The sequence below is a fragment of the Mytilus galloprovincialis genome, chromosome 9 (assembly GCF_965363235.1).
Source record: "Mytilus galloprovincialis chromosome 9, xbMytGall1.hap1.1, whole genome shotgun sequence".
In the NCBI taxonomy this organism is placed as follows: Eukaryota; Metazoa; Mollusca; class Bivalvia; order Mytilida; family Mytilidae; genus Mytilus; species Mytilus galloprovincialis.
Genome location: NC_134846.1, coordinates 15,087,998 through 15,115,734, shown reverse-complemented (window position 1 = coordinate 15,115,734; position 27,737 = coordinate 15,087,998). Strand labels below are relative to the sequence as shown.

The 27,737-nt window shown below is 32.7% G+C and overlaps 1 protein-coding gene across 1 annotated transcript in view; it reads left to right on the top strand.

Moving 5' to 3' along the window:
- LOC143046495 (MAM and LDL-receptor class A domain-containing protein 1-like) overlaps window positions 1-27,737 on the top strand; it is a 139,175-nt gene that overhangs the window by 91,809 nt on the left and 19,629 nt on the right. Inside the window, exons 26-37 of the mRNA XM_076219652.1 lie at window positions 2,099-2,251; window positions 3,769-3,951; window positions 6,615-6,703; window positions 8,713-8,842; window positions 9,293-9,468; window positions 10,750-10,837; window positions 17,423-17,599; window positions 18,479-18,567; window positions 18,902-18,997; window positions 21,425-21,554; window positions 21,999-22,174; window positions 24,749-24,836. Of these exons, the coding sequence (XP_076075767.1) occupies window positions 2,099-2,251; window positions 3,769-3,951; window positions 6,615-6,703; window positions 8,713-8,842; window positions 9,293-9,468; window positions 10,750-10,837; window positions 17,423-17,599; window positions 18,479-18,567; window positions 18,902-18,997; window positions 21,425-21,554; window positions 21,999-22,174; window positions 24,749-24,836 (1,575 nt within the window). The remainder of the gene's footprint in view (window positions 1-2,098; window positions 2,252-3,768; window positions 3,952-6,614; window positions 6,704-8,712; window positions 8,843-9,292; window positions 9,469-10,749; window positions 10,838-17,422; window positions 17,600-18,478; window positions 18,568-18,901; window positions 18,998-21,424; window positions 21,555-21,998; window positions 22,175-24,748; window positions 24,837-27,737) is intronic.

Sequence of the window (27,737 nt, the reverse complement as noted above, 5' to 3'; positions counted from 1 at the left end):
AGTATTGAAGTAGGGGTTGTTTTGATAGTAAAACAAGAATTTGTTTAGTTTACAAATCTTTAGTCAAAAGAATTATATAGATGTTTTGTGAATTTCAAATAGTTGTGTCGATATATTATACTACAGCAACACAATTATCTTGTACCGCATTATGAAAAATATAAGGATAAAATAAAAATACTTGTGCCGCTTTTATACGGATGAATAATGAACCACTTTTAACTTCTTTCAATGTCGTAGTTACTTATGATCAGGATCTCATAATACTGATCCATTACAATATTTACAATAATTTATGATGGGTTGCAGATTCCTCTTCTCGTGTTTTCATGCTATGAAACGAACACACATAACGTTACACGTAGCTAAGCGTTTGGTCATTCAGAAATTACGTATCATAAACGAGCAAATTGTCCCCGAAGTATAGAAAAAAAACAATAATAATTGTATCATGTGTGCACGTGAATGAAGACGTATGTACTATCATGGTCACAACGAAATTCAAATGAATTCAGTGAAGGCATGTTAGTTGAAAAAGGATTAAAATGTTACATCGGCGAAGATGTTTGCTTTTGTATGTGTGGAACTAAAAAAATAAATAAATACTGGTGAGAAATATCGTAGTTTATAAGGAACAATATAAATGTACTGTTTTCGAATTTAATTGGATGAAAACTTATCTTTTAATTTCATACCGTAAGAATAGTGATTTGCAGAACATTGTTGAACTATCCGCCAAAGTGACGTGTAGTATACATGTGTATTCAAAATGAAATACAAAATCATACATTAGACCGTTGGTTTTCCCGTTCGAATGGTTTTACACTAGTAATTTTGGGGCCCTTTATAGATAGTTGTTCGGTGTAAGCCAAGGCTCCGTGTTGAAGGCCGTACATTGACCTATAATGGTTTACTTTTATAAATTGTAATTTGGATGGAGAGTTGTCTCATTGGCACTCATACCACATCTTCCTATATCTATGTGTAAAAAACTGATAAACGAAATTTTAAGAAATTAACGATGACTGAATGCATGCACAAGAAGGGACTCATCTTTTTATCAATACATGTAATGAATAAACACCCTTTTAAAAACTGACAGTTTTCTATGTAACTATTTATTAAATTTTTACAATATATAATTTACGTTCGTTTTCCAACCGAGAATAGCAAAACAGTTATTTATAAAATTCATGAAATTTATCGCTGGAATTTATAAAGTACATTTCCTTCCACTGTGCCATTGATTGCCATCTCTCTAAACAAAGCATGGTTGGTTAGATGTTCTGAATTTACCTAAAATTTCGTGTTTTTTTTTCTCAAAATCAAGTAAACTGAATCAGAAAAAAAATCACACTATCTTTAGTCAAATACATAAAATTGCGAAACATAGATGAGCAAACTTGGCAAAAAAAAATCTGGGCAAACTAATAAAAACAAGGCAGAACCGAACAGACTGAAAACAAAAAGACAGGACTGAGATTACAACTAAAAAAGAATAAAAAGTTTCATCCAAGTCTCCCCCCATCAAAATAAATAAATGGTGGATCGTTTAATTCAGAATCAACTGAGAGGAGACAGTTGAATTAAATATTTCGACGTGAAAAATGTTAAGATTTTAAAGTTTAAAATTTTACTATTACACATAAGTATAAAATGAATGAATTTTACATGCAGATGTATAAAAGTAAGAATTCCTATGGGATAATGAAGCACACAATCATGTACGTGCTTACGACGATGGAAGGTGATAACAATCTTGACCGGCTACATGAATACTGACCAGTCCATTTAACTGTACACGTGTTCTAGTTCGCAGGTGTGAGGTCAAAGGTTTGAATTGACCAATAAAAACGATCGTTCCTTAACGAGTTAATCTAATAAAGTTTGTTTGACTGATTACGTCGCACTACCTTTCGCTAAGCTTGGCCGCAGTTAAGTGTATTGTATTACCTTCGGGATTGTGCTTTCAAATTTTACGAGTATAATAAGTATCTTATGTTATTATTTTTGAACAAGATAAATAGAAACAAGAAATATTTTTAAAAGCTGTCTCAGTCTAATAAGAAATCATGGTAAAAGGTCCATTATTTTACAGGCAACCCAGTTACATCTGGTCCAACAACAGCCCCACCAGTTACAGCTGCACCAACTACGCCTTCACCAACCACATTTACGGCTGCACCAACTACAACTCAACCGACTACCGCTGCACCAACTACCGCTTCACCAACTACGTCTCAACCAACAGGTAATTATTTTGATGTTTTATGGAACAATATAAATGTACTGTTTTCGAATTTAATTGGATGAAAACTTATCTTTTAATTTCATACCGTAAGAATAGTGATTTGCATAACATTGTTGAAATATCCGCCAAAGTGATGTGTAGTATACATGCATATTCAAAATGAAATACAAAATCATACATTATACCGTTGGTTTTCCTGTTCGAATGGTTTTACACTAGTAATTTTGGGGCCCTTTATAGATTGTTGTTCGGTGTAAACCAAGGCTCCGTGTTGAAGGCCGTACATTGACCTATAATGGTTTACTTTTATAAATTGTAATTTGGATGTAGAGTTGTCTCATTGGCACTCATACCACATCTTCCTATATATATGTGTAATAAACTGATAAACGAAATTTTAAGAAATTAACGATGACTGAATGCATGCACAAGAAGGGACTCATCTTTTTATCAATACATGTAATGAATAAACACCCTTTTAAAAACTGATTGTTTTCTATGTAACTATTTATTAAATATTTACAATATATAATTTACGTTCGTTTTTTAACCGAGAATAGCAGAACAGTTATTTATAAAATTCATGACATATATCGCTGGAATTTATAAAGAACATTTCCTTCCACTGTGCCATTATTTTCCATCTCTCTAAACAAAGCATGGTTGGTTAGATGTTCTGAATTTACCTAAAATTTCGTGTTTTTTTTTCTCAAAATCAAGTAAACTGAATCAGAAAAAAAATCACACTATCTTTAGTCAAATACATAAAACTTGCAAAAGATAGATGAGCAAACTTGGCAAAAAAAAAACAGGCAGGATGACGATTTATGTTAAAAAAAAATCTGGGCAAACTAATAAAAACAAGGCAGAACCGAACAGACTGAACATAACAAGACAGGACTGAGATTACAACTAAAAAGAAATAAAAAGTTTCATCCAAGTCTCCCCCCATCAAAATAGAATAAATGGTAGATCGTTTAATTCAAAACCAACTGAGAGAAGACAGTTGAATTAAATATTTCGATGTGAAAAAGATTTTAAAGTTTAAAATATTTCTATTACACAACATTATAAAATGAATGAATTTTACATGCAGATGTATAAAAGTAATAATTGCTATGGGATAATCAAGCACACAATCATGTACGTGCTTACGACGATGGAAGGTTATAACAATCTTGACCGGCTACATGAATACTGACCAGTCAATTTAACTGTACGCGTGTTCTAGTTTGCAGGTGTGAGGTCAAAGGTTTGAATTGACCAATGAAAACGATCGTTCCTTAACGAGTTAATCTAATAAAGTTTGTTTGACTGATTACGTTGCACTACTTTTCGCTAAGCTTGGCCGCAGTTAAGTGTATTGTATTACCATCGGGATTGTGCTTTCAAATTTTACGAGTAAAATAAGTATCTTATATTATTATTTTTGAACAAGATAAATAGAAACAAGAAATATTTTAAAAAGTTGTCTCAGTCTAATAAGAAATCATGGTAAAAGGTCCATTATTTTACAGGCAACCCAGTTACATCTGGTCCAACTACCGCTGGTCCAACAACGCCTGCACCAGTAACAGCTGCACCAACTACGCCTTCACCAACTACATCTACGGCTGCACCAACTACCGCTGCACCAACTACAACTCAACCGACTACCGCTGCATCAACTACCGCTTCACCAACTACGTCTCAACCAACAGGTAATTATTTTGATGTTTTATGATTACATCTGTACATCTTTACCATCACTTTGTAGGGGGTGAAAAGGGGGGTAGAAGCCTTCTCATCCAGAATATCAGTTGTAGGGGATGAAAAGGGGGGGTAGAAGCCTTCTCATCCAGAATATCAGGGAAATAAATGACAAATCTTGAATACTGTAAATTTAGAAATTATTGCAAGGTTTTTATTATTGCGAAAATGCAACAGAGTTGTAAACGCAATAATATAAATTGAAATCACATTTAAGTCTAAAATGACAAAATCGCAATAATAAATGCAAGCAATTATTTCTGAATTTACAGTATCTTATAAAATAATGTGTCTTTTCTCTTATCACCATATAATTAAATCCTGATTTTTAAAGTCCAGATGATTAGACTTTAAAACTATTCTTGAATAGACTACTTTCATATTACCAACTTTTGACTCCAGAGTTTATATATTTTCGACTGGTTTCCTTCACTTACAGTGCTTGGACATGCTGGTTCAAAGTCAAAATGGCACTCGGACATTTACATTTAAAGATGGTGCTCCATGATTTTCTCTTATCTTTTCAGAAGGCACCAAGACATGTACTTTTGAGGGTGTTGCTGTATGTTTTTCTCTTATCTTTTCAGATGGCACCCAGACATGTACATTTTAAGATGGTGCTCCATGTTTTTATGCCCCACCTACGATAGTTGAGGGGCATTATGTTTTCTGGTCTGTACCAACGTTCGTCCGTTCGTTCGTCCGTTCGTCCGTTCGTTCGTCCGTTCGTTCGTCCGTCTGTGCGTCCGTTCGCTTCAGGTTAAAGGTTTTGGTCAGGGTAGTTTTTGAAGAAGTTGAAGTCCAACCAACTTGAAACTAAGTACACATGTTCCCCATGATATGATCTTTCTAATTTTAATGCCAAATTATAGTTTTGACCCCAATTTCATGGTCCACTGAACATAGAAAATGATAGTGCGAAGTTCAGGTTAAAGTTTTTGGTCAAGGTAGTTTTTGATGAAGTTAAAGTTTGATCAACTTTATGGTGACTTGAGGAACACCGGTATCACTCAGATTACAATTCTACCTTCCCAGGTAAGTTTGTATTTAGCCTATAAAATACTTATTTAGCCTTGAGAATTGAAAGGTCAGTTTATCCCATTCATATGATAGAAGTTGATAAATTTGGCTTCATGCCATTTACCTTGTCCAAAATTAAGGTCACTTTATTGTTATTGTGATATTGTTAAAGTACTACAAAAGAACCTTATATTCTGAACAATACTTAAAACTTTGTGCATCTTGATTTAATTGTTAAAAATCTGTTAATGTTGAATTTTTGGGGTTATTTCTGCCTTTTAATTGCATATTTATTTACATGGTAGTATTTTTTTTCAGATATAAAAAAAACTATCTGCTTGACTTTATAGAAATAGGCTATGCTTGCAGGTTATATATTACACTGTCTTGCTTTTTGTTTACACCAAATCTGACAGATTATTATTTAGTTGCAAAATATTTTAAATGAGAGCTGAAATTTTTTCTATCTTTAAATGTGCATTGAAGGTTAAAATAATCATAATGTGAACAAGAATGAAGAAAACATCTTGGTCCCCAAAAAAACATCAACCAAGATATAACATTCCAAATATTAATTCATTATAGACTAATATCAGTTGAAATCTCAAGCCACTGTTTTGCATGTTAACAATGTAGGTCATGTCCCAACAGAAAATCAATAAATATGACAGTACAATGTACTCTTAGCACAAACACATAAGGTCACGGTGAAATAGACATCTAGGGCAAGAAACAGTCAGTTATACCAAACCAGTTTGACTAGATGTCTAGTTTAAAACCAGTTTGACTAGATATGTCTTATATTTTGACAATGTAAATGATATGAGGACCTGCATGGGTTTTTTTAATATCTGTATTCTTTAAATTTTTAGGGCATTTTTCTTTTAATAGCCTTCAAAATAACTCTCATTCTGTAAAATTCTCATGAAAATGATTTTACTATTTAGTCTTTCTGTTACAAGATTATTTATCAATTTTGTATATTGCTCATTATTATATCAGTATTGCATTACAGTTACCTAAGTTACCTTTTTATTTTGCACAGTTATTCTTTATACTTTTGAACCACATTAAATTATTCTCTATTCCTTATTTTGTTGTTCATTTTCTCTATTCTCTATTTTTTGTTGCTATTACATGTGTTCTCTATTCTGTAAACCCCATTCTGACCCTTCTAGGTAAACTTCTATTGTATGAATGGGATAAACTGACCTTTCAATTCTCAAGGCTTTATAAGTATTTTATAAGCTAAATACAAACTTACCTGTCAAGGTAGAATTGTAATCTGACTGATACCGGTGTTCCTCAAGTCACCATAAACTTAGTACACATGTTCCCTTTGACATGATCTTTCTAATTATAATTCCAAATTAAAGTTTTGACCCCAATTTCACGGTCCACTGAACATAGAAAATGATAGTGCGAGTGGGGCATCCGTGTACTATGGACACATTCTTGTTCTCTTATCTTTTCAGATGGCACCTAGACATGTACATTTGAGGGTGGTGCTCCATGATTTTCTGTTATCTTTTCAGAAGGCATCTAGGCATGTACTTTTGAGGGTGTTGCTCTACGTTTTTCTTTTTATTTTCAGATGGCACCCAGACATGTACATTCGAAGATGGTGCGTCATGTTTTTTGGTTGAAGCTACAAATGATGATTTTGATTGGACTCTAAGAAGTGTAAGTCAAAGTAAAAAGATTTTATTCATGTAAAATCCAAAATATAGATTGTCAACAACACGCAAACTAAGAACAAACATTTATCATTACAATCAATTACATTACAATTACATAAGATGATAGAATTTATATGTTTAATATATCAGTACAAAACATAAAAAGAAATATAAACAGATATACTGTAAGTAAATTCAATTTTTGTATTGATGATCAAATAGCCTAGGTATTACTTCATAATGAACAGATTTATAATTTAGTCTTAGATGCCTGGATATAGCTTCATCATGAACAGATTTATAATTAAGTCTTAGATGCCTGGGTATTACTTCATCATGAACAGATTTATAATTTAGTCTTAGATGCTTGGGTATAACTTCATCATGAACAGATTTATAATTTAGTCTTAGATGCTTGGGTATAAATTTATCATGAACAGATTTATAATTTAATCGTATATGCCTGGGTATAACTTCATCATGAACAGATTTATAATTTAGTCTTAGATGCCTTGGTATTACTTCATCATGAACAGATTGATAATTTAGTCTTAGATGCCTAGGTATAACTTCATCATGAACAGATTTATAATTTAGTCTTAGATGCCTGGGTATTACTTCATCATGAACAGATTTATAATTTAGTCTAAGATGCCTAGGTATAACTTCATCATGAACAGATATATAATTTAGTCTTAGATGCCTGGGTATAACTTCATCATGAACAGATATATGATTTAGTCTTAGATGCCTGGGTATAACTTCATCATGAACAGATTTATGATTTAGTCTTAGATGCCTGGGTATTACTTCATCATGAACATATTTATGATTTAGTCTTAGAAGCCTGGGTATAACTTCATCATGAACAGATTTATGATTTAGTCTTAGATGCCTGGGTATTACTTCATCATGAACAGATTTATAATTTAGTCTTAGAAGCCTGGGTATAACTTCATCATGAACAGATTTATGATTTAGTCTTAGATGCCTGGGTATTACTTCATCATGAACAGATTTATAATTTAGTCTTAGATGCCTAGGTATAACTTCATCATGAACAGATTTATGATTTAGTCTTAGATGCTTGGGTATAACTTCATCATGAACAGATTTATAATTTAGTCTTAGATGCCTAGGTATAACTTCATCATGAACAGATATATAATTTAGTCTAAGATGCCTGGGGTTAACTTCATCATGAACAGATTTATGATTTAGTCTTAGATGCCTAGGTATAACTTCATCATGAACAGATTAATGATTTAGTCTTAGATGCTTGGGTATACATTCATCATGAACAGATTTATAATTTAGTCTTAGATGCCTAGGTATAACTTCATCATGAACAGATTTATAATTTAATCTTAGATGCATGATTTTTGGTACTGGCTTTGAACTATAGCTGTCAGTAACTGTGAGTTCTCTCAGATATTGAAGACCTTTTGTTGTATGGGATGTTAAAGTACCCATTAACTTCCACTCAGTGTTTTTATGTCTCTTATTATGCCTTATTAATTAGGTGCATTTTGTTTTTCGGTCTGGGTTTCCGTATGTGCCGTTCCCAATTAAGTCTGGAGCTTGTAATTCAGTGGTTGTTGTTTGTTGCTGTGTTACATGTTTGTTTTTCCATCATTATTCAAAATTAGTTCGTAAGTTTTCTCGTTTTAATTCCCTTCAAAGCAGTTTAAAAAAAAAAACAAGTAATAAATTTAATGCTTCTGAAGTGCTTCTCTGGATTTACTTCTTCAGGAACAGTTAAAACTGAATATTTGAAAGCCAAGGATGTATAAGTACCCAAACAGTTGAAGAGTTATATGACCAAAACATACCTAAAAATAGCCAAATCCATCTAAGGTCATCTTTGCCTGAGGCAGTTATAATGGGACAATTGTAGAAATGTTTGTTCTAAATTTTAACTGTAAGACTGAAAGAGTCATTAAAAAGGTATATACATATAGAAACATTCTTTAAAGATAATTTATAGTACTTTATTTATGTAATTATATATAGGGAAGCACTCCATCTGGAGGCACTGGACCACAATCAGCTGTAGAAGGTAGTAAATACAAGTATGTAGAAGTTTCTTCACCAAGAGGTAGCAATGATGTGGCTAGGTTGGAATCATCAACAAACTTAAATGGTAAATTATATATTATTTGTTTTAAGGAATTATCAATAAAACGATATTCTGTGATATAACTTATTATAGAAATAAACTCATCATAGATGCCAAGATTAAATTTTGTATTTATGCCAGACGCGCATTTCGTCTACAAAAGACTCATCAGTGACGCTCGAGTTCAAAAAAGTTAAAAACGCCAAATAACGTATGAAGTTCAAGAGCATTGAGGACCAAATTTCCTAACAGTTTTGACTAATGAGAATATGCTAGCCTTTCTGTAAAAACCAGTAAACTGCAACCAAAAGAAAGTAAATGTCTCATGAATAAAGAGAATATGCTAGCCTTCCGTTAAAAACAGTATAAAATCAAAAAGATGAAGAAAAAAAATATTTGCTTATTTGATCTTTAAAAAAAGAATTTCAGCAATTTGTTATTGAATATAGAATATATTGTTTTTTTCCTTAACAGCAGGTGACTATTGTTTGACGTTTCAATATCACATGTTTGGTTTGGATACAATGGGAGATCTCAAAATATCAACCGGAGTTACAGCCCCTGAAAATGAAGTATTTATAGAATCTGGTAACCTTGGTAACCGGTGGAACAAGGGAATGGTTACAATTTCTAATGCTGCAGGAATGAAGGTTTGTTTGTTTATAATTAGATGTCTTTATATAAATGGTATAAATTGCAGGAATGAAGGTTTGTTATTTGATTTTGCCATGTGATTATGGACTTTCCGAATTGATTTTCCTCTGAGTTCAGTATTTTTGTGATTTTACTTTTTGTATACAATTAGATGTCTTTATATAAATTATATAGGTTCTGGATGGGATTACAAAATAGAGAACAATATATATAGAATAAAAGGTAAAAAAAATAATGAATAGAGAGAAAAATGGTCAAAAAAAAAATTTGTATGGTCCACAAAGCTATAAATTAACGATTATGTCTTATTTAAAAACCTCTATAAAAACATAAAATCTGACGGGCAGAAATTTGTGGAAAGTTGAGACCTATTGTGTTTTTTTAAAGTCAGAACTGTTGAACATCTTTTACTTGTGTTGAAGCCCCTCAATTATCAATTTGACCTTTTTTTTTTCATTTTTCCTTTCATCTTGAAAATTATATAAATGGATAGAGAGAAAATTCAAATTATGAAAATTATCAACAAGACAATTTGTACTTTAAATAACTCCAATGGCTGAAATGGTCAGACTACTAGTTATTTGAGTTATTGTCTTTCAATGACGAATGTGTCCATTGTTCAAGATGAACATAGACCTAGGTGAGCAACACAGGGTCTTTAGTTCAATAGTTTCCTGCTTATTGTTGTGATCCCCCATAACAATTTCTTTGAATTTGAATAAAATATTAAGGAAATTATCACTGATATATAAATTATAATAATAAACTACTGTAGAAACATTAATTTTTGTGGGGTTAACATTTTGTGGTTTTGTCTATATATAAGATTTAATGGGGATTTAATTTTGTGGTTTTCATTAAATGAAAGTGATAGTATATGAAGGTTAATTTTCGTGGGTTTTTTAATTTCGTGAATATATTCTTTCCACTTAAAAACAATGAAATTAAATCCACCACAAAAATTTCTGCTTTTACAGTAGTTAATTTTCTGATATAGAAGATTCATTATTTTTCATTCAGTTCCTATTTTTGTTGATTTTCTACAAACTTTAAATTATCTGAGGACGTGACTTTGTAAAAAGCACAATCAAATATCCATGAAAAACATTTTTAATTCATCACCGTTTATTGAACTTCACTAAAAATAAATCAATTCACAAAAATTAAACTTTTTGGCTAAAATCAAACATCAATTACCATGAAATTTTTCCAAGAATTGTTTTTTTTTACCAAGATATAATGAGGTGATTTAATTTTACAAATTGTTTATCTTCCAGTTATTTATAGAAGCTAATAAAGTAACATCATGGAAAGGAGATATTGCTATTGATGATATACAACTAATACCTGGAGTGTGTGCTGGTGGTATGTTAATTATTGTGGTTAGGGTTAGGGTTAGGGAGATATTGCTATAGATGATATACAACTAATGCCTGGAGTGGGTGCTGGTGGTATGTTAATTATTGTGGTTAGGGTTAGGGTTAGGGATATATTTCCTATAGATGATATACAACTAATGCCTGGAGCGTGTGCTGGTGGTATGTTAATTATTGTGGTTAGGGTAAGGGTGAGGGAGATATTGCTATAGATGATATACAACTAATGCCTGGAGTGTGTGCTGGTGGTATGTTAATTATTGTGGTTAGGGTTAGGGTTAGGGAGATATTGCTATAGATGATATACAACTAATGCCTGGAGTGTGTGCTGGTGGTATGTTAATTATTGTGGTTAGGGTAAGGGTGAGGGAGATATTGCTATAGATGATATACAACTAATGCCTGGAGTGTGTGCTGGTGGTATGTTTATTATTGTGGTTAGGGTTAGGGTGAGGGAGATATTGCTATAGATGATATACAACTAATGCCTGGAGTGTGTGCTGGTGGTATGTTAATTATAGTGGTTAGGGTAAGGGTTAGGGAGATATTGCTATAGATGATATACAACTAATGCCTGGAGTGTGTGCTGGTGGTATGTTAATTATTTTGGTTAGGGTAAGGGTGAGGGAGATATTGCTATAGATGATATACAACTAATGCCTGGAGTGTGTGCTGGTGGTATGTTAATTATTGTGGTTAGGGTTAGGGTTAGGGAGATATTGCTATAGATGATATACAACTAATGCCTGGAGTGTGTGCTGGTGGTATGTTAATTATTGTGGTTAGGGTTAGGGTTAGGGATATATTGCTATAGATGATATACAACTAATGCCTGGAGTGTGTGCTGGTGGTATGTTAATTATTGTGGTTAGGGTTAGGGTTAGGGAGATATTGCTATAGATGATATACAACTAATGCCTGGAGTGTGTGCTGGTGGTATGTTAATTATTGTGGTTAGAGTTAGGGTTAGGGAGATATTGCTATAGATGATATACAACTAATGCCTGGAGCATGTGCTGGTGGTATGTTAATTATTGTGGTTAGGGTTAGGGTGAGGGAGATATTGCTATAGATGATATACAACTAATGCCTGGAGTGTGTGCTGGTGGTATGTTAATTATTGTGGTTAGAGTTAGGGTTAGGGAGATATTGCTATAGATGATATACAACTAATGCCTTAGATGATATACAACTAATGCCTGGAGCGTGTGCTGGTGGTATGTTAATTATTGTGGTTAGGGTTATGGTTAGGGAGATATTGCTATAGATGATATTCAACTAATGCATGGAGCGTGTGCTGGTGGTATGTTAATTATAGTGGTTAGGGTAAGGGTTAGGGAGATATTGCTATAGATGATATACAACTAATGCCTGGAGTGTGTGCTGGTGGTATGTTAATTATTGTGGTTAGGGTAAGGGTTAGGGAGATATTGCTATAGATGATATACAACTAATGCCTGGAGCGTGTGCTGGTGGTATGTTAATTATTGTGGTTAGGGTTAGGGTAAGGGAGATATTGCTATAGATGATATACAACTAATGCCTGGAGCGTGTGCTGGTGGTATGTTAATTATTTTGGTTAGGGTAAGGGTTAGGGAGATATTGCTATAGATGATATACAACTAATGCCTGGAGTGTGTGCTGGTGGTATGTTAATTATTGTGGTTAGGGTAAGGGTGAGGGAGATATTTCCTATAGATGATATACAACTAATGCCTGGAGCGTGTGCTGGTGGTATGTTAATTATTGTGGTTAGGGTTAGGGTTAGGGAGATATTGCTATAGATGATATACAACTAATGCCTGGAGTGTGTGCTGGTGGTATGTTAATTAAGTGGTTAGGGTTAGGGTTAGGGGGATATTGCTATAGATGATATACAACTAATGCCTGGAGCGTGTGCTGGTGGTATGTTAATTATTGTGGTTAGGGTGAGGGTTAGGGAGATATTGCTATAGATGATATACAACTAATGCCTGGAGTGTGTGCTGGTGGTATGTTAATTATTGTGGTTAGGGTTAGGGTTAGGGAGATATTGCTATAGATGATATTCAACTAATGCCTGGAGCGTGTGCTGGTGGTATGTTAATTATTGTGGTTAGGGTAAGGGTTAGGGAGATATTGCTATAGATGATATACAACTAATGCCTGGAGTGTGTGCTGGTGGTATGTTAATTATTGTGGTTAGGGTTAGGGTTAGGGAGATATTGCTATAGATGATATACAACTAATGCCTGGAGTGGGTGCTGGTGGTATGTTAATTATAGTGGTTAGGGTAAGGGTTAGGGAGATATTGCTATAGATGATATACAACTAATGCCTGGAGTGTGTGCTGGTGGTATGTTAATTATTGTGGTTAGAGTTAGGGTTAGGAAGATATTGCTATAGATAATATACAACTAATGCCTGGAGTGGGTGCTGGTGGTATGTTTATTATTGTGATATCATATAAAATTGAAAATGGAAATGGGGAATATGTCAAAGAGACAACAAACTGACCATAGAGCAGACAACACCCGAAGCCACTCATGTTTGATTTACCACATCTGGGATATGTTTCTGTTTCTGTAAATAAGCTGCCAATAAAGGCAAATCTCCTGGAACCTGGAGTACAGTATATTATGAAAAAAAGAGTAAGGGTAAATTTTATTGGCACTACTTTGATTAAAGTAGTGACTCCAGAATATGTGATGTTAAGTAACCCTAATCCTAGCAGAGTAGGGAATATCCTTTAAATAGTAAAATTTAAACCACGGGAAAATAAACCACTTAATGGTGAGTATTTTAAAGTTTTGATATCAAATTGAGAATGGAAAAGAGGAATGTGTCCAAGGGACAACAACGCGACCAAAGAGCAGACAACAACTGAAGGCCACCAATTGGTCTTCAATGCAGTGAGAAATGCCCGCATCTGGAGGCATGCTTCAGCTGGCCCCTAAACAAAAATTTATACTAGTTAAGTGATAATGGACGTCATACTAAACTCCAAAATATACACAAGAAACTAAAATTAAAAAGCCTACAAGATTAATAAAGGCCAGAGTAGGGAACATCCTTTAAATACCACTTACTGGTGAGTGTTATAAAGTTTTTATATCCAACCAAGATAGAAGAGGGGAATTATGTTTTCTGGTCTGTTGGTCCGTTTATCTATCTGTTCTGCTTCAGGTTAAATTTTTTGGTCAAGGTACTTTTTTTTGATGAAGTTGAAGTTCAATCAACTTGAAATTTAGTTCACATGTTCCCTATAATATGATCTTTCTCATTTTAGTGCTAAATTTTTAACCCCAATTTCACGGTCCACTGAACATAGAAAATGATAGTGTGATTGGGGCATCTGTGTACTACGGACACATTCTTGTTTTTTTTTTTGTCTCGCTTGGAGTCAAAAAGCTAGACATAGGTATGCTGTTTCCGGCGTTTGCGGGCGCGACGGCTAGAACAATGTATTAGTTTGTGATTAGGTGTAGTTTATGGTGAACGGCAAGTGGTAGGTCAATCATATTTGGTATACAGTTGTATAAGCATTGGCACATCTCATTTCCATGGAGATTAAAATCACATTTTCTTAAAACTGGATGTTGACTTGACAATGGTAAAACACGGATCATAAACGGATACGTAAAATCCGTGTACGTGTACAAAGCACGACTGAGTGAAGAAGCTCTTTTCGCGTTATTTCTTCAACAAAATACTTGAAATGAACGTTGAATACGGGTATCAATGATAATTTTAGCATTTTTGAAGAAATGTAGGACGCATAATTAAATTTCCCACCTGTTCACATGCGCACATGTGTTCTAGTTCATATAACGTAGTTCTGGCGATTTTTCATTTAAAACCCTTTTAAATTTTTCATCAAATCATGTTGATAAATTAATTTCTTAGAATTTTAATCTTTTGGACTAAATCAATTAGATTAATAACCGCTGAAATGTAAGAAAATAGTATAGACCGATCAATTTATACGATGTCCAGTACTGAAAATAGTTTACCTGTCACCTTCAGCTGTCCAACAACTAATTAGCCTTGATTAAAATTAGAAAGTATTGAAGTAGGGGTTGTTTTGATAGTAATTAATCATCATGTCACATTTATGACCGGAAATGTGTGGATGTCAGAGGCAAAAGGTTGGGACAAAAAGATCGTGAATTATATTAAAATGACCGAAAAAGCCTTGAAAACTAAAAAAGTAGATGACCGTTTCATGCTTTGCCCAGCCGGAATTTTACCGGACATTATACAAATGACCGGAATATATGACCGTTTTGGAAGCCCTGATTTGAACTCTGTTCTTCCATTTAAATGGAAGTTACACTGAAATGGAGTAATGTTTAGTGATTGATAGTTTATTGATAACATTCTGGCGTATCACAAACAAACAACTTGTAACGTCTCATTTCATTGGCCGAAAGATTCAAAAACCACAACAGTAGTAGTGTGCACGTGAATTGACACAGGTGACTGACAATGGAGTGTACTATGTTACTATGAACGTAAAAACAAGAATTTGTTTAGTTTACGAATCTTTAGTCAAAAGAATTATATAGATGTTTTGGGAATTTCAAATAGTTGTGTCGATATATTATACTACAGCAACACAATTATCTTGTACCGCATTATGAAAAATATAAGGATAAAATAAAAATGCATGTGCCGCTTTTATGCGGATGAATAATGAACCACTTATAATTTCTTTCAATGTCGTAGTTACTTATGATCAGGATCTCATAATACTGATCCATTACAATATTTACAATAATTTATGATGGGTTGCCCATTCCCCTTCTCGTGTTTTCATGCTATGAAACGAACACACATAACGTTACACAGTAGCTAAGCGTTTGTTCATTCAGAAATTACGTATCATAAACGAGCAAATTGTCCCCGAAATATAGAAAAAAAACAATAATAATCGTATCATGTGTGCACGTGAATGAAGACGTAGTATGCAATGTACTATCATGGTCACCACAAAATTTAAATGAATTCAGTGAAGGTATGTTGGTTGAAAAAGGATTAAAATGTTACGTCGGCGAAGATGTTTTCTTTTGTATGTGTGGAACTAAAAAAAAAAAAATACTGGTGAGAAATATCGTAGTTTATAAGGAACAATATAAATGTACTGTTTTCGAATTTAATTGGATGAAAACTTATCTTTTAATTTCATACTGTAAGAATAGTGATTTGCATAACATTGTTGAACTATCCGCCAAAGTGACGTGTAGTATACATGTGTATTCAAAATGAAATACAAAATCATACATTAGACCGTTGGTTTTCCCGTTCGAATGGTTTTACACTAGTAATTTTGGGGCCCTTTATAGATTGTTGTTCGGTGTGAGCCAAGGCTCCGTGTTGAAGGCCGTACATTGACCTTTAATTGTTTACTTTTATAAATTGTAATTTGGATGGAGAGTTGTCTCATTGGCACTCATACCACATCTTCCTATATCTATGTGTAATAAACTGATAAACGAAATTTTAAGAAATTAACGATGACTGAATGCATGCACAAGAACGGGCTCATCTTTTTATCAATACATGTAATGAATAAACACCCTTTAAAAAACTGATTGTTTTCTATGTAACTATTTATTAAATTTTTACAATATATAATTTATGTTCGTTTTTCAACCACCGAAAATAGCAAAACAGTTATTTATAAAATTCATGAAATATATCCCTGGAATTTATAAAGTACATTTCCTTTCACTGTGACATTGTTTGCCATCTCTCTAAACAAAGCATGGTTGGTAAGATGTTCTGAATTTACTTAAAATTTCGTGTTTTTTTTTCTCAAAATCAAGTAAACTGAATCAGAAAAATAATCACACTATCTTTAGTCAAATACATAAAACTTGCGAAAGATAGATTAGCAAACTTGGCAAAAAAAACAGGCAGGATCACGATTTATGTTAAAAAAAAACTAATAAAAACAAGGCAGAACCGAACAGACTGAAAATAAAAAGACAGGACTGAGATTACAACTAAAAAAGAATAAAAAGTTTTATCCAAGTCTCCTCCAATCAAAATAAAATAAATGGTAGATCGTTTAATTCAGAACCAACTGAGAGGAGACACTTGAATTAAATATTTAAAGGTTAAAATTTTACTATAACACAAAATTATAAAATGAATGAATTTTACATGCAGATGTATAAAAGTAAGAATTGCTATGGGATAATCAAGCACACAATCATGTATGTGCTTATGACGATGGAAGGTTATAACAATCTTGACCGGCTACATGAATACTGACCAGTCCATTTAACTGTACGCGTGTTCTAGTTTGCAGGTGTGAGGTCAAAGGTTTGAATTGACCAATGAAAACGATCGTTCCTTAACGAGTTAATCTAATAAAGTTTGTTTGACTGATTACGTTGCACTACTTTTCGCTAAGCTTGGCGGCAGTTAAGTGTATTGTATTACCATCGGGATTGTGCTTTCAAATTTTACGAGTATAATTAGTATCTTATATTATTATTTTTGATAAAGATAAATAGAAACAAGAAATATTTTAAAAAGTTGTCTCAGTCTATTAAGAAATCATGGTAAAAGGTCCATTATTTTACAGGCAACCCAGTTACATCTGGTCCAACTACCACTGGTCCAACAACGGCTGCACCAGTTACAGCTGCACCAACTACGCCTTCACCAACTACATCTACGGCTGCACCAACTACCGCTGCTACAACTCAACCGACTACCCCTGCACCAACTACTGCTTCACCAACTACTTCTCAACCAACAGGTAATTATTTTGATGTTTTATGATTACATCTGTACATCTTTACCATCACTTTGTAGGGGGTGAAAAGGGGGGTAGAAGCCTTCTCATCCAGAATATCAGTTGTAGGGAATGAAATGGGGGGGGGGGGTAGAAGCCTTCTCATCCAGAATATCAGGGAAATAAATGACAAATCTTGAATACTGTAAATTTAGAAATTATTGCAAGGTTTTTATTATTGCGAAAATGTAACAGAGTTGTAAACGCAATAATAAAAATTAAAATCGCATTTAAGTCTAAAATGACAAAATCGCAATAATAAATGCAAGAACTTATTTCTGAATTTACAGTATCTTATAAAATAATGTGTCTTTTCTCTTATCACCATATAATTAAATCCTGATTTTTAAATTCCAGATGATTAGACTTTTAAACTATTCTTGAATAGACTACTTTCATATTACCAACTTTTGACTCCAGAGTTTATATATTTTCGACTGGTTACCTTCACTTACAGTGCTCGGACATGCTGGTTCAAAGTCAAAATTGCACTCAGACATTTACATTTAAAGATGGTGCTTCATGTTTTTCTCTTATCTTTTCAGAAGGCACCTAGACATGTACTTTTGAGGGTGTTGCTGTATGTTTTTCTCTTATCTTTTCAGATGGCACCCAGACATGTACATTTTAAGATGGTGCTCCATGTTTTTCTCTTATCTTTTCAGATGACACCTAGACATGTACTTTTGAGGGTAGTGCTCTACGTTTTTCTCTTTATTTTCAGATGGCACCTAGACATGTACATTTGAGGGTGGTGCTCCATGTTTTTCTCTTATCTTTTCAGATGGCACCTAGACATGTACTTTTGAGGGTGGTGCTCTATGTTTTTCTCTTTATTTTCAGATGGCACCCAGACATGTACATTTGAAGATGGTGCTCCATGTTTTTTGGTTGAAGCTACAAATGATGATTTTGATTGGACTCTTAGAAGTGTAAGTCAAAGTAAAAAGATTTTATTCATGTAAAATCAAAAATATAGATTGTCGACAACACACAAACTAAGAACAAACATTTATCATTACAATCAATTACATTACAATTACATAAGATGATAGGATTTAATATATCAGTACAAAACATAAAAAGAAATATAAACAGATATACTGTAAATTCAGTTTTGGTCGATGCCACTGTTGGTGGACGTTTCGTCCCCGAGGGTATCACCAGCCCAGTAGTCAGCACTTCGGTGTTGACATGAATATCAATTATATGGTCATTTTTATAAATTTTCTGTTCACAAAACTTTGAATTTTTCGAAATACTAAGGATTTTTCTGGCACCCAGACATGTACATTTGAAGATGGTGCTCCATGTTTTTTGGTTGAAGCTACAAATGATGATTTTGATTGGACTCTTAGAAGTGTAAGTCAAAGTAAAAAGATTTTATTCATGTAAAATCCAAAATAAAGATTGTCAACAACACACTAACTAAGAACAAACATTTATCATTACAATCAATTACATTACACATACATAAGATGATAGAATTTATATGTTTAATATATCAGTACAACACATAAAAAGAAATATAAACAGATATACTGTAAATTCAATTTTTGTATTGATGATCAAATAGCCTAGGTATTACTTCATCATGAACAGATTTATAATTTAGTCTTAGATGCCTGGGTATTACTTCAGCATGAACAGATTTATAATTTAGTCTTAGATGCCTTGGTATTACTTCATCATGAACAGATTTATAATTTAGTCTTAGATGCCTGGGTATTACTTCATCATGAACAGATTTATAATTTAGTGTTAGATGCCTGGGTATTACTTCATCATGAACAGATTTATAATTTAGTCTTAGATGCCTGGGTATTACTTCATCATGAACAGATATATAATTTAGTGTTAGATGCCTGGGTATTACTTCATCATGAACAGATATATAATTTAGTCTTTGATGCTTAGGTATAACTTCATCATGAACAGATTTATAATTTAGTCTTAGATGCTTGGGTATTACTTCATCATGAACAGATTTATAATTAAGTCTTAGATGCTTGGGTATTCCTTCATCATGAACAGATTTATAATTTAGTCTTAGATGCTTAGGTATAACTTCATCATGAACAGATTTATAATTTAGTCTTATATGCCTGGGTATTACTTCATCATGAACAGATTTATGATTTAGTCATAGATGCCTGGGTATTACTTCATCATGAACAGATTTATAATTTAATCTTATATGCCTAAGTATAACTTCATCATGAACAGATTTATAACTTAGTCTTAGATGCCTAGGTATTACTTCATCATGAACAGATTTATAATTTAGTCTTAGATGCCTAGGTATAACTTCATCATGAACAGATTTATAATTTAATCTTAGATGCATGATTTTTGTTACTGGCTTTGACTATAGCTGTCAGTAACTGTGAGTTCTCTCAGATATTGAAGACCTTTTGTTGTATGGGATGTAAAAGTACCCATTAACTTCCACTCAGTGTTTGTATGTCTCTTATTATGCCTTATTAATTAGGGGCATTATGTTTTTCGGTCTGGGTTTCCGTTTATTGATCCTTCTTTCAATTGTTATATATTTGTATGTCTGTCTGACTCACTTCAGGTTTAAAGTGTTTGGTCAAGGTAGATTTTGATGATGTTGAAGTCCAATCAATTTGCAACTTAGTACACATTTCCTTATCATGATATGATCTTTCTAATTTTAATGCAAAATTAGAGTTTTAACCCAAATTTTACGGTCCACTGAACACAGAAAATGATAGTGCGAGTGTGCAGGTTAAAGTTCAAGGTAGTGTTTGGTAAAGCCCACTGACTTGATATCTAAATCTTCCAAGACTTACCACTACCTTATGTTACTGACTTGATATCTAAATCTTCCAAGGCTTACAACTCCCCTATGTTACTGACTTGATATCTAAATATCCCAAGGCTTACCACTATTATAGTCCATTGATGTTTATCAATGTTATATATTCTCAGATATTCAAGTCACAAAACGAGGTTACACCTGTCAAGAAAATTACAAAATTTTTGCAAGCTACAGAAATCTAATATCTCTTCTAAAATTATAAATGATGTTATTGAGTCAATTTTAAAAATTGAAAGTATTACCAATTGTCCAGAATTATAGTTGAATCAGCTACAACCAATTCTTTATTGACATTACACTATTTAATTTTACTTCCCACTGATTAATTAAAGCAATCTTTACCCTTTTGTGCTTACAACCTTTGTTTACATCACTTTCCCAGGTTAGGAGAGGGTAGGCCTGCTAACATTTTCAACCCCACCACATTCCCACCACATTCTGTATGTGCCGTTCCCAATTAAGTCTGGAGCTTGTAATTCAGTGGTTGTTGTTTGTTGCTGTGTTACATGTTTGTTTTTCAATCATTATTCAAAAATAGTTCGTAAGTTTTCTCGCTTTAATTGTTCCACATCTACTTTTTTATACGGACTAGACAAGATTTCCCTTCAAAGCAGGTTTAAAAAAAAAATAACAAGTAATAAATTTAATGCTTCTGAAGTGCTTCTCTGGATTTACTTCTTCAGGAACAGTTAAAACTGAATATGTTAAAGCCAAGGATGTATAAGTACCCAAACAGTTGAAGAGTTATATGACCAAAACATACCTAAAAATAGCCAAATCCATCTAAGGTCATCTTTGCCTGAGGCAGTTATAATGGGACAATTGTAGAAATGTTTGTTCTAAATTTTAACTGTAAGACTGAAAGAGTCATTACAAAGGTATATACATATAGAAACATTCTTTAAAAATAATTTATAGTACTTTATTTATGTAATTATATATAGGGAAGCACTCCATCTGGGGGCACTGGACCACAATCAGCTGTAGAAGGCAGTAAATACAAGTATGTAGAAGTTTCTTCTCCAAGAGGTAGCAACGATGTGGCTAGGTTGGAATCGTCAACAAACTTAAATGGTAAATTATATATTATTTGTTTTAAGGAATTATCAATAAAACGATATTCTGTGATATAACTTATTATAGAAATAAACTCATCATATATACCAGGATTAAATTTTGTATTTACACCAGACGTGCATTTCGTCTACAAAAGACTCATCAGTGACACTCGAATTCAAAAAAGTTAAAAAGGCCAAATAACGTACAAAGACTTGAAGAGCATTGAGGACCAAAATTACTAAAAGTTTTGACCAATGAGAATATGCTAGCCTTTCTGTAAAAACCAGTAAAATGCAACAAGAAGATAGTAAATGTCTCATGAATAAAGAGAATTTGCTAGCCTTCCGTTAAAAACAGTATAAAATCAAAGAAAAAAATATTTTCTTATTTGATCTTTAAAAAAAGAATTTCAGCAATTTGTTATTGAATATAGAATATATTGTTTTTTTTCCTTAACAGCAGGTGACTATTGTTTGACTTTTCAATATCACATGTTTGGTTTGGATACAATGGGAGATCTCAAAATATCAACCGGAGTTACAGCCCCTGAAAATGAAGTATTTATAGAATCTGGTAACCTTGGTGACCAGTGGAACAAGGGAATGGTTACAATTTCTAACGCTACAGGAATGAAGGTTTGTTTGTTTATAATTAGATGTCTTTATATAAATGGTATAAATTGCAGGAATGAAGGTTTGTTTGTGTACAATTAGATGTCTTTATATAAATGATTTATGTTCTGGATGGGATTACAAAATAGAGAACAATATTTATAGAATAAAAGGTATAAAAAAATAATGAATAGAGAAAAATGGTCAAAAAATAATTTGTATGGTCCATAGAGCTATAAATTAACCATTATGTTTTATTTAAAAAACCTCTATAAAAATATAAAAACTAACAAGCATAAATATGTAGAAGATTGAGCTCTACTTATTGTGTTTTTGGAAAGATTAGAACTTGTTCTAAATCTTTACTAAGGCACCGGCCTCCCTAACAACATGACAGGTTAGCTACTGTTTAGTAAATGTATTCACACTGAAATATAGTTCCCTATTGTTCTCATGTATGTGCACATAATACACATCTAAACTGAAAAAATGGGTATATTATTGGAGCAGTTCATTCAAGAATGTATGTCATTAATGTGTGTTGACGTGCAGGCTTTTTTTTAAAACATTTTGATTAGGTAATTGGGTATTGATACAATAGTAGTATGATTGACACCTGTCATTATCACTAAACAATAAGAGACAAGGTAGACCTTTTATTACAATGCCCCACCTCCTAAACAGTCAATCAAATTGACCACATTACTTATCAACCTCAGTCTTACATAATTATACAGAAAATGCAATATACATTTAGATCTTAATATACAAATATTTGACCTCATATTTGAATACACAAATGTATATATTAGATGTTTGATTAATATAAGGATGATAGATTTATTTATTGCCTATTACTTTTGATCTACATTACGTAACATAAAGTGATCTTGTAAAGTATATCTGAAAGATAAATGATTAATGGATTAACAAGGTCTTTAAAAAAAAAAGTGAAATATGAATATAAATATGAATATGTGCAAGGTATTCAAGTAAGGCCTATCATTTACTTGATAAATTTCCAATAACCATCTGTAATTAATCAACAATTTAGATTAGTTGACTTTTTTATCAGGAATTGGCTTGAGACAGTTTTAAAATTTTAAAACTTTTTAATTATAACAAACCATTGTTTATTAGTTTATTCCCCATCAATAGTTATGTCTATTTTAGTCATTTGCATTTTTATTAGAAGTGAATATATTTTTTGCAATCAAGGAAGAATCCACACTTTAATAAAATAAGTTTTTTAATTTGTTTACGTTGAAAAAGTACATTTGCAATGCCCTGTGTTGAAAAATACTTAAAAAATTGATTAAAAGGCACTCTACAACTTTTAATCTTCAATGTCATATAACCTCTTTTTCAACTTACAAAATACCCCAAAACCATATTTTTAGATTATTTTTGTTGACACTTTAAAGTTCTTAGATGTTGGTCTAGATTTTATGTCTTACAAGGATAGTTGGTAACATTTGGTAGATGAATTTTTTATAGGCAATTTTTTGTTTTTTTGAAACATGTTCAGATCATTATATGGATAAGATATTGACTGCAGTTTATTCTCATACTGGAAAGCACGTTACCTCCTAAAGACCTGTTGTTAATGCAATTTTCAGAAATAGTGCTTTATTAATGTTCATTTTTCCCCACCATTCTATAAATGAAATTATTCCAACTACTCTTCTAATCTTTCCATGCGTGATTTCCATCACTTTGATTTAAGTCAAAACTGTTGAACATCTTTTATTTGTGTTGAAGCCCCTTAATTATGAATTTGCCCATTTTTTTTAATTTTGCCTTTTATCTTGAAAATTATATAAATGGATAGAGAGAAAATTCAAATTATGAAAATTATCAACAAGACAGTTTGTTCAAATAACACCAATGGCTGAAATGATCAGACTACTAGTTATTTGAGTTATTGTCTTTCAATGACGAATGTGTCCATTGTTGAAGATGAACATAGACCTAGGTGAGCAACACAGGGTCTTTAGTTCAATAGTTTCCTGCTTATTGTTGTGATCCCCCTAAACAATTTCTTTGAATTTGAATAAAATATTAAGGAAATTATCACTGATATATAAATTATAATAATAAACTATTGTAGAAACATTAATTTTTGTGGGGTTAACATTTTGTGGTTTTGTCTATATATAAGATTTAATGGGGATTTAATTTTGTGGTTTCCATTAAATGGAAGTGATAGTGTATGAAGGTTAATTTTCGTGGGTTTTTTAATTTGGTGGATATATTCTTTCCACTAAAATTAAATCCACCACAAAAATTTTTGCTTTTACAGTAGTTAATTTTCTGATGCAGAAGATTCATTATTTTTCATTCAGTTCCTATTTTCGTTGATTTTCTACAAACTTTAAATTTTCTGAGGACTTTGTAAAAAGCACAATCAAATATCCATGAAAAACATTTTTAATTTATCACCATTTATTGAACTTCACTAAAAATAAATCAATTCACAAAAATTAGACTTTTTGGCTAAAATCAAATATCAATTACCATGAAATTTGTCCTAAAATTGTTTTTGTTTTACCAAGATCTAATAAGGTGATTTAATTTTACAAATTGTTTATCTTCCAGTTATTTATAGAAGCTAATAAAGTAACATCATGGAAAGGAGATATTGCTATTGATGATATACAACTAATACCTGGAGCGTGTGCTGGTGGTATGTTAATTAATGTGGTTAGGGTTAGGGTTAGGGAGATATTGCTATAGATGATATTCAACTAATGCCTGGAGCATGTGCTGGTGGTATGTTAATTATAGTGGTTAGGGTAAGGGTTAGGGAGATATTGTTATTGATGATATCCAACTAATGCCTGGAGTGTGTGTTGGTGGTATGTTAATTATTGTGATATCATGTTTACTATACCACATCTTGAATCTGTGTCTGTAAATAACCTGCCAATCAAGGCACACCTCCTGATATACAAATACAAATACAAATATTTTATTGGCACAAACACAATTACAATAATTGGCAAAGGCCCATATACAACTAATGCCTGGAGCCTGGGCTGGTGGTATGTTAATTATTGTGGTTAGGGTAAGGGTTAAGGAGATATTGCTATAGATGATATACAACTAATGCCTGGAGTGTGTGCTGGTGGTATGTTAATTATTGTGGTTAGGGTAAGGGAGATATTGCTATAGATGATATACAACTAATGCCTGGAGTGTGTGCTGGTGGTGTGTTAATTATTGTGGTTAGGGTTAGGGTTAAGGAGATATTGCTATAGATGATATACAACTAATGCCTGGAGCGTGTGCTGGTGGTATGTTAATTATTGTGGTTAGGGTTAGGGTTAGGGATATATTGCTATAGATGATATACAACTAATGCCTGGAGCCTGGGCTGGTGGTATGTTAATTATTGTGATTACGGTAAGGGTTAGGGAGATATTGCTATAGATGATATACAACTAATGCCTGGAGTGTGGGCTGGTGGTATGTTAATTATTGTGGTTAGAGTTAGGGTTAGGGGGATATTGCTATAGATGATATACAACTAATGCCTGGAGTGTGTGCTGATGGTATGTTAATTATTGTGGTTAGAGTTAGGGTTAGGGAGATATTGCTATAGATGATATACAACTAATGCCTGGAGTGTGTGCTGGTGGTATGTTAATTATTGTGGTTAGGGTAAGGGTGAGGGAGATATTGCTATAGATGATATACAACTAATGCCTGGAGCCTGGGCTGGTGGTATGTTAATTATTGTGGTTAGGGTTAGGGTTAAGGAGATATTGCTATAGATGATATACAACTAATGCCTGGAGCCTGGGCTGGTGGTATGTTAATTATTGTGGTTAGGGTTAGGGTTAAGGAGATATTGCTATAGATGATATACAACTAATGCCTGGAGCCTGGGCTGGTGGTATGTTAATTATTGTGATATTATGTTTACTATCTGGGATCTGTTTCTGTAAATAAAATTGAGAATGGAAATGAGGAATGTGTCAAAGAGACTACCACCCAATCATAAAGCAGACAACAGGGTCTTCAATGCAGCGAGTAACTTCTGCACCCAGAGGTATCCTTCAGCTGGCCCCTAAACAAATAATATGTATAACTAGTTCAGTGATAATGGACGTCATACTAAACTCCGAATTATACACAAGAAACAAAAATTAAAAATCACAAGACTAACAAAGGCCAGATGTTCCTGACTTTGGACAGGCGCAAAATTGCGGCGGGGTTAGACATGTTTTTTTTTTTAGATTCAACCCTCCCCCTATACCACTAGCCAATGTAGAAAAAACAAACGTACAACAATACGCACAGTAAAACTCAGTTTAAAAGAAATCAAGAGTCAATAACCTGCCAATCAAGACACACACCCTGGAACCTGGAGTACAGTATATTAAAATGTTTAGTATATTCACTGAATATCCTTCACCGAGTGTTTTCATCAGATCCACACTAATAAAAGTTCTTTATCTTAAAATCTAAAAGTAATTTTGTAAATCGCATTTTAGATATTTGTGTATTGCCAAGAGGTGATCCGACTACACTGAAGCATTTACTCATGTTTAAAACCACATTTTCTTTAAGACCAGAAAAACATGTTTTAACTGTTCTAGAGTTATGCCTTTTACAAATGATATAATTGCTGATTTTTTTGTTTCCATTCTCTAACTTAAGGGCATACGATACAGTTTTGATCCTGTATTTACAAGTTGATGAAAATTTGCATATAGGCTATTTTTTACCTGATTAAATCAAATATGTAATAAAAAATATACCTTCATGTGCTACTTTTTGAGTAAAATGAGGTCGAAATTTTGTATATTTGCTCAAAATTCAGATTTGTGTCCGTATTTTCTTTTTCGAAAGAAAGACATAACTTTTTTGTTTTCAAAGATAAACACAAATGGTTTTTTGTTCAATAATCGGTAATTTCTGTATTTTATAAGTATCATTAAAAATTTTGCAATTTTTATTCAGAAATAACTCATATTTATCAAATGTTCATGATAAGAGGAACAAACGTCATTTTTTGCTGCATGTTTATCAAAATTAAAAAAATTCCTCTATTTACAGTTTTATAAAATTTGGGTCACATAATCTCCTTGCAAAATGAAACAAATTGCCGTTTTAAAAAATAGGGGTCCATGCACTCGTTTTCAAATTAAATCAGTTTGAATGTTAAAAATCAGTCGAAAAATGCATCTTTTCCCGATATGTCATAGTTTGACGTCACGAAAATAACATTTTACGTTAGCAACGTCATTACCTCCCCTGTAACTGTATCGTATGCCCTTAAGTTTGCCTCAACCAAATGTTATGAAACTTATACAAAATGCTTATTACCACTAAACATAGATCACTTTAACTGTTCTAGAGTTATGCTCCTTTACAAATGAAATAATTGCTGAATTTTTTATTTCCGTTCTCTTACTTTAGTTTGCCTCAACCAAATATTATGAAACTTATACACAATGCTTATAAAGACAAAACTCAAATCAAGTACAAATTAGGGTAGCATCACTTTTAACATTCTCCAGTTTATGTCCCTTTATAACTTATATGATATGCAAGCAAGGGCGGCATCATCTGTGTCCCA